This window comes from Phacochoerus africanus, chromosome 3 (genome assembly GCF_016906955.1).
Source record: "Phacochoerus africanus isolate WHEZ1 chromosome 3, ROS_Pafr_v1, whole genome shotgun sequence".
Taxonomy (NCBI): Eukaryota; Metazoa; Chordata; class Mammalia; order Artiodactyla; family Suidae; genus Phacochoerus; species Phacochoerus africanus.
The window spans coordinates 24066978-24079223 of NC_062546.1; the positions used below are offsets into that span (position 1 = coordinate 24066978).

Consider the following 12246-nt stretch of genomic DNA (forward strand, 5'->3'; position numbering starts at 1 on the left):
TAAGTGTGCCAACCAGCCACCCAAGTCTTGTTTCCACTATTTCGTCAACAAAATTCAGCATCAGGTACATCAATTTGTCCATTTTTACAGACATTTCAAATATCCAGAAGGACAACATAAATAATATTAACCGAAAGTCCAACATTTTCCAGGTCAATTTTGAAAGCTTACTCCTGACGGCAGGCTCAGAATGGAGTCCTTAGATGAAGGGATGTGTGCCAAGCGCCATGTTAGTCTAACACAGGGCTAGAAGCAAAACCCAAGCCTATCTGCAGACCTCTGATTAATTCTTCTCCCATCACCCACACTGTCTAGTCCCAGAGACTCTCGGCCTAAATTCTAAACCAGACCCAAGTACCACTGGTCACTCTAAAATGAACCAATCTACAGCCAAAAGTGTGCAAGCACCACTATCCTTAGATAACAATATCCCAGCTCTAACCCTTTTCTACTTCAAAAGAACTACAAGGGATCATCTTGAAACCTTCTCCCTTAATCATGCACACAGCCTAACATGGGCTTCAAAAATCAGAGGGAACAAAATGACATGTCCCATGGACAACAGTGGCCCAGCCTCACTTCTGGAGAGAGGCCCCCAATCTAATGGCCACAGAATCCTCCCATGGGAGCCTGGCAACAGAGGTCCCCCTTCACCACAACAACATCTAACAAAAAACATACAAATGACAAAATTTAAAAAAAGAGCATTCACGACACAAATGCCACCTGCATCAGGTTCCCTTAAGAAGTTCCTATCTTGGGGAGTTCCCATCATGACACAGCAGAAACAAATCCAACTAGGAACCATGAGGTTGCAGGTTCGATCCCTGGCTTCACTCAGTGGGTTAAGGATCTGGAGTTGTTGTGTGAGCTGTGGTGTAGGTCGCAGATGTGGCTGTGATCTGGTGTTGCTGTGGCTCTGGCGCAAGCCAGCAGCAACAGCTCCGATTAGACCCCTAGCCTGGGACCCTCCATATGCTGTGGGTATGGCCCTAAAAAAAAAAAAGAAGTACCAGATGAAATGAAGCTTCCTAGCCTTGAGCTTCTTGGTGTTAAGAACTCAGTGTATCAGACAACATTACAGAGGTCAGTAATAGCAGAAGGGATGTAAGAACAAAAAGCAGAAGGGATGTAGCAAGCTCTTCTTCCCTAGGAACAAGGAAAGAGGAACAAAGGTGACTGGAAAGGACAGATTTCTGCTGCTCTTGAAATCTACCAAATTGTGACTTTAGGGCCCTTTTTCTATCCCACTCATTCTCCAGGAGTCAGAAAATTCAATAATACTATAGATAAGAGTTTTCAAACATAATATCTCCAAGTCCTGAGGGGGTGGACAGAGGGATGAATAAGCACACGGTTGCAGGCGAATCTCCCCTTAACTAATTTCCTCTTAGCAATTGTACACGATAAGCTTCTGAGGCCAACAATTTCCAAAAATGCTCATTTATTCCAATTCCTTCTTCCACTTCTAACTGCTCAAGTGGGTCCATACCAAGGAGAGTGACCTGCCTGTAATCACCCAGCAGGGACTGGGACAGAGTTTATCTCCCATCAGGGCTCTCAAGACACCATCAGGCTCCAGAAAAGTACAGACAATCCACACCTACTATACCATATCAGATGCATGTACACACATGCCCTCCAGCAAGCACCCAGCCCTGACAACTCCTGTTGTTTAAGGAAAACCTTGCTCCAGAGAAGCAGCCTTGTACTGTAGAACTGCAGTTTCATGAACCTTGGAGTGCACAGATCTCCATTCAGATCTCAGCTCTACTTTTTTCTTTTTTTTTTTTTGGTCACACCAACTGCATGTGGAAGTTCTCAGGCCAGGAACTGAACCCACAACACAGCAGTGACCCAAGCCAATGCAATGACAATGCCAGGTCCTTAACCACTGCACCACAAGGGAACTCCTCAGCACTACCATCTATGTTTGTGCTCTGGAACTTACAGCAGTTTCTCCCCTGAGCTTAGTTCCTGAAAAATAAGGATAGGGTTGGTGGCAACAACCTTTCCATGTTTGCGTAAAGACTATATCAGGAGTTCCAGTCATGGCTCAGTGGTTATGAACCCGACTAGTAAGCATGAAGATGCAGGTTCAATTCCTGGCCTCAATCAGTGGGTTGAGGATCCAATGTTGCCGAGCTATGGTGTAGATCACAGACACAGCTCAAATCCTATGTGGCTGTGGCTGTGGCTGTGGTGTAGGTCAGCACCTGCAGCTGATTCAACCCCTTTCCTGGGAACTTCCATATGCCTTGGGTGCAGCCATAAAAGGACCAAAAAAAAAAAGACTAAATGATAAATGAGATCAGGTATGGAAACTATTGGGCAAAGGGGCTGTCACAGAGCAAAGTGGTTCTAATTATCCCCATCCACCAAGTCATTTTAAAAGGGAGCCCCCACCTGCATAAACGATAAGAGCCAAGCTAGCACCTGCATATATTGGCCTAAATTGTCCTTTTATGTCTTTTCAAAGCTTTTCAAAGTCTCAGTATCCCCACGTTTCAAATGTAGGATCAGTTACAGCATGAAGAAAACAAAAAAATATTAACCGTTTCAACCAGAGACTCCAGAAACAAGACCATTTCCAAAGAATCTCCCTGTAAAAATGCAGACTTTAGGCACTGAAAAAGAACCAGGGGACAAGGTGGGGGGCAGCTGTGACCTAAAACTATGGATAATTGTAAGGAAGAAGGACCTGGCTTGCCTGCACAGTAGAGTTAGAGAACCACAGATCAACAGGAAGGAACGATTCCTCATTCTGCTGTATGTGTGTACGTACTTTCAGTTTCCCTAGAAAGAATGCCTTGCAAAGCAGGAGGCACACAGCCCTAACAGACAAGTGGCTCTGACATCCGCAATGTCAGAAAGGGAACTGAGCAGCCCTGGTAAAGAGCTGAGGTCAACTTACCAGAGGTGGTTTCAGAACAAAGAGTCTCTGAGAGCAGAATCCCTTCTTTTACTCCAACACAGACTGAGGCTCTAATGAGGCTACCAGGTGTGGCTGCCTTCATACAAAATGATGCTTAATTGACATTAAAAGAATTATTCCAGGTGAAAAGAGCTAAATAACATGGCATGTCTCTCCCCAGTTTTCAAGTGCTAAATAACTCCCTTAAGGAACTCAATTTACTATCTAGCTGTGACTGGGCCATGCTGGATTCCCAGCACTCTCCACTCTGGCTAGAGCCCCCACCCATCAGCCTTTTCAATATTTAGCCTCAGCACAACCACCAAGGAAGTTAAGAGCAACAGAGGTGTTCCCACAGTGGCACTAAAGGACTGGTGGTGTCTTGGGAGCAATGGGATACTGGTTCCATCCCCAACCCAGCACACTGGGTTGAGGATCAGACATTACCTGCAGCTGTGGCTTGGGTGCCAACTGCAGCTCAGATATGATCTCTGGCCCAGCAACTCCATATGCTGTGGGGCAGCCAAAAAAGGAGGGGAAAAAAAAAAAAAAAGAATGGCAGAAAAATCAGACCACGCCTTTCCAAGATGAATCTGTAGAGAGTGACTTCCCTATATCCCCAGCTAGTAGCATCAAAAAGAAAGAATAACTTTACAGGAAAGAAAGGGGGCATCTTGCCTGCAGAGGTTCTTCTCACAGCACCATTAATGATACTACCGATGAAACTGAGGCCAGGGCAGAAAACACAAGAAAAAGAGTGAAAAAAAGAGTCCAACATTGTCCCTCCCAATCCTGCAATTACTAGAATAAATCATGAACTAGAAACTGTCCCCCAGCTCCCCTGGATAGAATCTAGCCCAAAGGCAGCACCTAAGAGTCATTTTATTGCAAAGTCAGGCACAGATCTGAGCTCCCATGAAAGCTAGCTTTCCTTCACCATCCACCCAGCTGTAGCAATAATGCCACCCAGCTGGTTCCATTACCTTTCAGGATTTTCCTTCCCCAGCATCCCTCCTCTCCTCCCTCTTTCAATTAGTTTTAAGAACCCAGTAAGGGATTCCTGTTGTGACTAAACAGGTTAAGGACCCAACACTGTCTCTGTGAGGATGCAGGTTCAATTCCTGTGCTCGTTCAAGTGGGTTAAGGATCCAGTGTTGCCACAAGCTGAGATGTAGGTTGCAGATGGCTTGGATCCAGTGTTGCCGTAGCTGTAGCATGGGCCTCAGCTGCAGCTCCTATTCGACCCCTCACCCAGGAACTTCCTTATGCCACCAGTATAGCCATGAAACAAAGGAGAGAGAAAGAAAAGACCAGGACTTCCCGTCGTGGCTCAGTGGAAACGAATCTGACTAGCATCCACAAGGATGCAGGTTTGATCCCTGGCCCGGCTCAGCGGGTTGGGGATGTGGTGTTGCCGTTGGCTGTGGTGTGGGTCGCAGACACGGCTCAGATCTGGCATTGCTGTGGCTGTGGCACAGGCCAGAGGCTACAGCTCCAATTCAACCCCTAGCCTGAGAACCTCCATGTGCCCTGGTTGCGGCCCTAAAAAGAAAAGAAAAAAAAAAAAAAACGAGAAAGAAAAGACCCAGTAAGGACAGCAGTATAATAGAGGACTTCAGATCCAAGAACTCTGGGGAAGACAGGTTCTCCAAAAAACACCCACTCATTTTCTTTCTTTTTTCTTCTTTTTCTTCTTAGGTTTTCTTTTTTTTTCTTTTTAGTTTTTTAGGAACTAAAATTCATTGAAAAGAATTTGAAGCTCACTGAACTAAAACATTAAGGTGGCAGATGAACACTGTAGGAACAAGCATTACCTCAAGATTTGCCTTTAATTTTAGCTCATGGAGGAAACAAACTGAAAAGACTTTTACGAACAATTTGCGAAGCTCTGGTTGCCCAAGTTTAAAAGACATGTAAAAACCTTAATACACTATGACTAATAATTTGAAATGGGTCTTTATTTTTTTAATCCATGATGCCCAGGCATGGGCTCTATAGATATTAGATACAAAGTGTAGCTTCTACCTGGACCCCACCCCGTCTATGAGACAGCATCCAGGCTCTCCAAACCCCTCTTCCTCAATCTGCCCCTCCTTTGCCACTCCCTTATCTAATGCCCTTCACCTCATCTCTGTCCTCCACTTGACTCAGAGATATCAATGGAACACAGAGAAATGTTGCTTCCTTTCTGCTACCTCCTTTATCTACAGCTACCCATGTTATTTCCCACATCTTTCAATGGATCTACAAGGCAGCCATTTCCCAAGGGAGCACATCTCCAATGGATATTACTCAAGCGTAAAATATGACTTGATCAGCATAAATCAAATTAACAGACTTTCGACCACATCTACACATACTCAAAAGGACCTGTATTTCATGTCACAGAATTTACAATCAGTAAGAGCAGAAAAGTTACTAATATTGAAAATAAGACACTAAAAATAAATTCTATCTCTTTTTTTGCTGACTTTTTTATTGAGGTATAGCTGCTTTATGATAGTAGTTTCAGATGTACGACTCAGTGACTCAATATTATTAGAGATTATACTCCATTTAAAGTTATAAGAAGTTTCCATGTAGCATAGCAGGTTAAGGATCTGGCATTGCCATAGCTATGGTGCAGGCCATAACTGCACCACAGGTTCGACCACTGGCCCAGGAACTTCCACATGTTATGGGTGTGTACAAAAAAAATAATAAAGTTATAATAAAATATTGGCTATATAACCTGTGCTGTACAATATATCCCTGCAGCTTTTTTTCTTTAACTTTGATTATATTTTCCCGATATAAGTGATATCATACAGTCATTTTAATAAAAATAGACCTAGGGAGTTTCAGTTGTGGCGCAGTAGTTAACGAATCCAACTAGGAACCATGAGGTTGTGGGTTCGATCCCTGGCCTTGCTCAGTGGGTTAAGGATTCGGCGTTGCTGTGAGCTATGGTATAGGTTGCAGACGCGGCTCAGATCCCATGTTGCTGTGGCTCTGGCATAGACCAGTGGCTACAGCTCCAATTAGACCCCTAGCCTGGGAATCTCCATATGCCATGGGAAGCAGCCCTAGAAAAGGCAAAAAGACAAAAAATAAAATTAAATTAAATTAAAATAGACCTAAAAATAGACTTATAAGTTGTATTTAATGAGTGTCTTAAACTTTTTTTTTTCTCTTTTTGTCTTTTCTAGGGCCGCTCCCTCGGCATATGGAGGTTCCCAGGCTAGGGGTCGAATTGGAGCTGCTGCCACCAGCCTACACCACAGCCACAGCACCGTGGGATCCGAGCCACGTCTGAGAGCTACACCACAGCTCACAGCAACGCCAGATCCCTAACCCACTGAGCAAGGCCAGGGATTGAACCCGCAACCTCATGGTTCCTAGTCGGATTCGTTTCCACTGTGCCACAACGGGAACTCCTAAGTTCTTTTTTTTAGATTCCACATATAAGTGATACCACATGATATTTGTCTTTCTCTGACTTACTTCACTTAGTATCATAACCTCTAGGTCCATCCATGTTGCTGCAACATGGCTGAGTAATAGTCAATTGTATACATGTACAATTTCATTCTTTTCTATGGCTGAGTAATATTCAATTACATATATGTACCACATCTTCTTTATCCATTCCTCTGTCGGTGGACATTTAGGTTGTTTTCATGTCTTAGCTACTATAAATAGTGCTGTTATGAACACTGGGATGCATATATCTTTTTCAAATTATATTTAACTCCAAGATATATGCCCAGAAGTGGGATTGCTGGATCATCTGGTAGTTCTATTTTCAGTTTTTTAAGGAACCTCCATACTGTTCTCCATAGCAACTGAACCAATTTAATGACTGTTTGATTTAATAAACTACATCTTTTACTTAAAGGATTTGAAGCAGTTTAATAACATGTAAGCCTTCCTTTAAAATAGCTTTCTAGGTTAAAGTGATATGAAAAGTAACAACAGGATTTTGTTTTGAACAAAGGCTTATTAAAGGTAACTGAAGCAAACAAGGGACTCTCCAAAAAGACTTAATCAACTATAAACAAGAGGATCAGAAACTGCTTAGACAAGACAGATGATGCAACCTTGCTTTGGAGGCTTCTGGTAAGAGGTAAGAGGATCATGGTTTAAGGATAACCTACATCTGTCAACCCACACTGGTCTAATAGCTGCCAGACTGGGGGTGGGCAAACGCAGCAATAAAGAAACAAATTTCTGCTACATTCAAATGTATGCTCATTTTTTACCATTTCGACCCATTCTCAAATAGAAATTCTTGATCACTCCAAGGTCCAGCGTTTAGCAGAGTGATGAATAAATACTTGAACAACTTCACTGAATGAAAAAAATCAATCCAGGGAGTTCCCATTGTGGTTCAGTGGGTTAAGTATCGACACAGACTCCGTGAGGATGCAGGTTTGATCCCTAGCCTCATTCAGTGGGTTAAGGATCCAGCATTGCTGCAAGCTGCGGCAGAGGTCAAAGATGCGCTCGGATCCAGTGTTGCTGTGACTGTGACATAGGCCTGCAGCTGAATCTCTGATTCAGCCCCTAGCCTAGGAACTTCCATATGCTATAGACGAGGCTCTAAAGAAAAAAATCAATCCGGCCTCAGAGTCATCACTAACCATGGTACTAAGAGGTCTGTTTGCCCTAAACAACCATTGCAAAGATCAAGGACATACAATAAACATCTTGGTAGAAAAAGCTAAAAGAGGAGTTCTCTGGTAGCTCAGCAGGTTAAGAATCCAGTTTTGGAGTTCCCGTCGTGGTGCAGTGGTTAACGAATCCGACTAGGGACCATGAGGTTGTGGGTTCGGTCCCTGCCCTTGCTCAGTGGGTTAACGATCCAGCATTGCCGTGAGCTGTGGTGTAGGTTGCACACGCGGCTCGGATCCCGCGTTGCTGTGGCTCTGGCGTAGGCCGGTGGCTACAGCTCCGATTCAACCCCTAGCCTGGGAACCTCCATATGCCGCGGGAGCGGCCCAAGAAATAGCAACAACAACAACAAAAAAGACAAAAGACAAAAGACAAAAAAAAAAAGAATCCAGTTTTGTCACTGCTGTGACAGAGGTTCAATCCCTGGCCCAGGGAACTTCCACATGCCCCAAGTGTAGTCAAAAGAAAGAAAAAAAAAAAAAACACAGAAAGTGCTATTTAAAAAAAAAAAAAGGTATCATTTGAACCCCAAGTCTGTCCTCTGAGTGTCGGGCTACTGACAACACATATTATCTACAATAACCCTCCTATTGCCTTTGTATGGGCAAAATGAGCCTCTGCAGTTCATGGAATATGTCCAGATGCCTCATGTTCTAAACTCTGGCAAAGGCATCCCAACTCAGTGCCCTAAATCCCAGTACCCCAGCTTCAACTAGCAACCCTGATATTACAGACCATTCCCAATCACCTTGCAGCCCCTAAGCTCCCCCCACCCCTTTTTTGATCTTTTTGCCTTTTCTAGGGCCACTTCCGTGGCATATGGAGGTTCCCAGGCTAGGGGTCTAGAGGAGCCATACCTGCCGGCCTATGCCAGAGCCACAGCAACTCCGGATCTAAGCTATGTCTGCAACCTACACAACTCACAGCAATGCCAGATCCTTAACCCACTGAGTGAGGCCAGGGATGGAACCCACAACCTCATGGTTCCTAGTCAGATTCGTTAACCACTGAGCCATGACAGCAACTCCTAAGCACATTTTTAAGAAATGTATGTTGTTTGCTTCATTTCTAGGCCGTCCACAAATAACTAAAAGGAACATTGGGGGCTTGTTTCAATTATTTTATTTATTTATTTATTTATTTTGTCTTTTTTAGGGCCGCACCTGTGGCATATGGAGGTTCCCAGGCTAGGGGTCTAATCGGAGGTGTTGCCGCCGGCCTACACTGGAGTCACAGCAACGCCAGATGTGTGCTGTGCCTGTGACCTACACCACAGCTCATGGCAATGCCGGATCCTTAACCCACTAAACGAGGCCAGGGATCAAACCCGCCTGCAACCTCATGGTTCCTAGAAAGATTCATTTCTGCTGTACCACGATGGGAACTCCGCTTGTTTCAATTATATTAGGAACTCTTAAGACAGCAAAAAGCGGCACACTTCCCAGCAGAGTGGCAGATGAAGAATGACTGTTATAGAAAACAATGACTAAAACTTAGGAGGCAAAGAATTAAACTTCCCTTCTTTAACCTAGCTTTCTCTTGTTGATATTTCTTCCTAACGCCTGACATAGTAATTAACTTGAAGAGAAAGGAATCCTAAGCATTAAATACATACTGAAAATATACTATCAAACTCCAATATCAAACTCACCCCTAAGTCCAGAGTAAAAACAATTACAACTCAAATGTCTTACCATCCTTATTAACAGCAGTGACTTTGGCTGGGTAAAAACGACAATCAGACCAACAGGCGAGAACCTGCTCGTTTATTTGAAATTCCTAAAAAACATTAAAAAACAAAAAAAGACCCTGTTATTAATCCAATTTCACAGGACATAACACAGTATTTCATAAAAGAGGCTGAAACTGGGAATTCCCTGGTGGTCCAGCGGGTTAAGAATCCTGAGTTGTCACTGCAATGGCCTGGATTGTTGCTGTGATGAATAACAATCCTAACCCCGGAACTTCTGGAACTGGCATGGTCCCAAAAAAAGGGCTGAAATTGACAACAGTGCAAAGGAGAGATGGCTATTGAGATTGAGGAAGATGTTTCTGCTATTCAGCACTGGGAGTCAAAACAAAAAGTCTAGAAACAGAATTTTCCCATTTTAGGAGTTCTGGACACGCATGGCACAGCACTGTCAATAATCCTATCCTGTCCTGAAAGGGAGTCTTAGAATCCAGGACCACCAGGGAACACACCAAATATGTAAGCTGGAAGGAGAGAGGCTTCTTCACATGAGGGAAGCAGCTTTCATGCTGCCTAATGCCACCCACATTTTTAAAGGGTCTTTTGCCAAAGGAGGGCACTCATTCGCCATTAATATTTCATATTGTTTTCCCAGCACAAAGTGCCTTAATACATCTTGGAGAATGAATACTGAGCAAACTGGATAACAGTAAACAATCCTAAATTGAGAGGGGAAAAAAAGGCTAGCAAGAGTTCAAGTTCCCTCATCAGGATTAAAATGGAAAACAGAAACCAGGGCTGAGTCAGATCAAAAGGCAACGGGATTTCTACAGATGTCTCAGTGCCTGTTCAAAAAACTGAAAATAAATACTTCACGCTTCATTCTGAAGTCAATAAAAGCTCCAGGCACAGTGATGAAATTTAGAAAAAATACCGTCCTATCCCAAATATTTCAGGGGCTTATAAAATGCCTCAATATGACGCTAGCACAATGTTCCACATGGAATAATTCCTTAATAAATGGTCAGACAGAAGACCAGCTTAATAAATGATCTAAAGGGACACAGTATGAAAACTAGATAATGTCCCCCATCATCATCAACACAGTCTCAATCAAGTTAGTTTATGAGTTGTCATTTCAATTACATCATACAAACAGATGACAACTGTGATTCTTCAACAATCTCCCAGATCAGCCATGTAGATCTCAGGGTTGCACTACAAAAGCCTAAATAAGGATTAGCCCCCGGCTGCTACTGAACTTTCACACTAAACATCAAAGACTAGATCATGAAGTGCGCAACAGCTGACCCAGCTCATTACTGAACTGCCCAGATTTGTTACTCACAGAAGATCCTTCCTCTGCATGTAAGCCCTCTTTCCTCAGCTGTATTTTCTCTAAAGGACGTAAATAAGGACTGTCCCAGCAGAACCACTCATCATAACGATGGTTCCAACGCTTGAAATGAATGAGTACTTTTCCTTCTTCGTAGTCAATATCTTCTATGTGAGCTGGATACCTGAGAGTCAGGGAAAAAAAAAATTGAAACGCCTTTAATACCCACCCAGAAGACTCAAAACAATGCTGTCCCAAACCTCCTCCCAAAGGAGTAGGTCACCAAAGTAGTAAATAAAACCTATCAGTTAGAGGCTCTGTGTCATTGTGTCAAATCAAAAATTATGAAAGCCAACAGACTTTGGACTCAAATCCCATCCTAAATATCCCTTGGTTTGTGATTAAATTAACTTTTCAGAGCCTGGGTTTCTTCACATAAAGTGGAAGGATACCTAACTCACTGTTATAGTGCAAGTTAAACAAGATGACATAAGACCTGAACACCAAAGAGGCAGAAAGCAAAACCTTTAACAACAAATTATATTTTACATGTGCCAAAAAATTATAATCTAGATACTGGAATACCATTCAGTTGTTTAAATGAACAAAATCATTCTATGTCATGATATGGAAAGCTCTCCCAAGATGAACTATTAAATGAAAAAAGTGAGGTGTAGGATAAGCTACTGCCTACTTTTTTTAACAAGATGTAAAAGACTATATATTTATATAGGCATAAAATATATGGAAAAATACAAAGGAAACTAGCAATGTTACTTGTGGAACTATAGTCAGTTTAGGAGATAGGCTCTTTCAATCTCCAATCTACACTTCTAGACTAAGAGTTGGGGGGAAAAAAACTGCATTTTCCTGACTCCCTTACAACAGATAATCAAAGTCATGGATACATGTGGGTTTGAAAGCAAAGATCCAGTGAGCCTGTGGAAGACCTCTCAAACTTTCATGCAATGCAAAACATCAGGGGATCTTGTTAAAATGCAGATTCTGATTCAGCAGATGGAGCTAAGGCCCAGGAGCTTTAAACAAGCTCCCAGATGATAGTAACATGCTGGTCTGCAGTAGCAACGGTCTAATGTCTGTCTAGTAGCAAGCTTGCTGAGTGTCAGGCAGCAGCGGCTGGGATGGCAATAGAAGTAGGGACTTCCTGACCTTCAGTTCACAGCTCTCACAGTGGGTCCTTCAAATTGAGGCTCTAAGAGCAGTCCCCTTGAGTCCCACTCCTCCAACCCTTCCAGCAATTGTGTAAATACCCAACTTCTTGTGTTAAATTCTTTTGTGGTTAAAGGACCCAGAGTTTGTTTCCAGCATTTAAACCTGATTAATACAAGTAGGAACTAAGCATGAGGGCAGAAAGGGGCAAAAGTGGGAGGGAGACCTTTTGCAGTATACCTCTTAAAGATTTTCATTTTTCTTTTTTCTTTTCTTTTTATGGTCACACCTGAGGCATAGGGAAGTTCCCAGGCTAGGGGTCGAATCGGAGCTGCTGCTGCCGCTGCCGGCCTATGCCACAGCCACAGCAACGCCAGATCCAAGCCAAGTCTGAGACCTATGCCACAGCTCATGGCAACACCAGATCATCACTAAGCAAGGACAGGGATCAAATCCGAATCCTCATGAATACCAGTCAGATTC

At 43.2% G+C, this 12246-nt stretch overlaps 1 protein-coding gene across 6 annotated transcripts in view; it reads right to left on the reverse strand.

The window, feature by feature from the left end:
• Window positions 1–12246, reverse strand: part of PHF20 (PHD finger protein 20) — a 147999-nt gene that overhangs the window by 86394 nt on the left and 49359 nt on the right. For 4 of the 6 annotated variants that reach the window (XM_047771197.1, XM_047771196.1, XM_047771195.1 and 1 more), the window contains exons 3-4: window positions 10606–10777; window positions 9262–9346 (exon numbers count right to left, since the gene is read on the reverse strand). The exons of 1 other annotated variant lie outside the window; for it this stretch is intronic. In XM_047771197.1, coding sequence (XP_047627153.1) covers window positions 9262–9346; window positions 10606–10777 — 257 coding nt within the window. Of the gene's footprint in view, window positions 1–9261; window positions 9347–10605; window positions 10778–12246 lie in introns of those variants that run through there. One more of the 6 variants, XM_047771198.1, reaches the window with a different exon arrangement.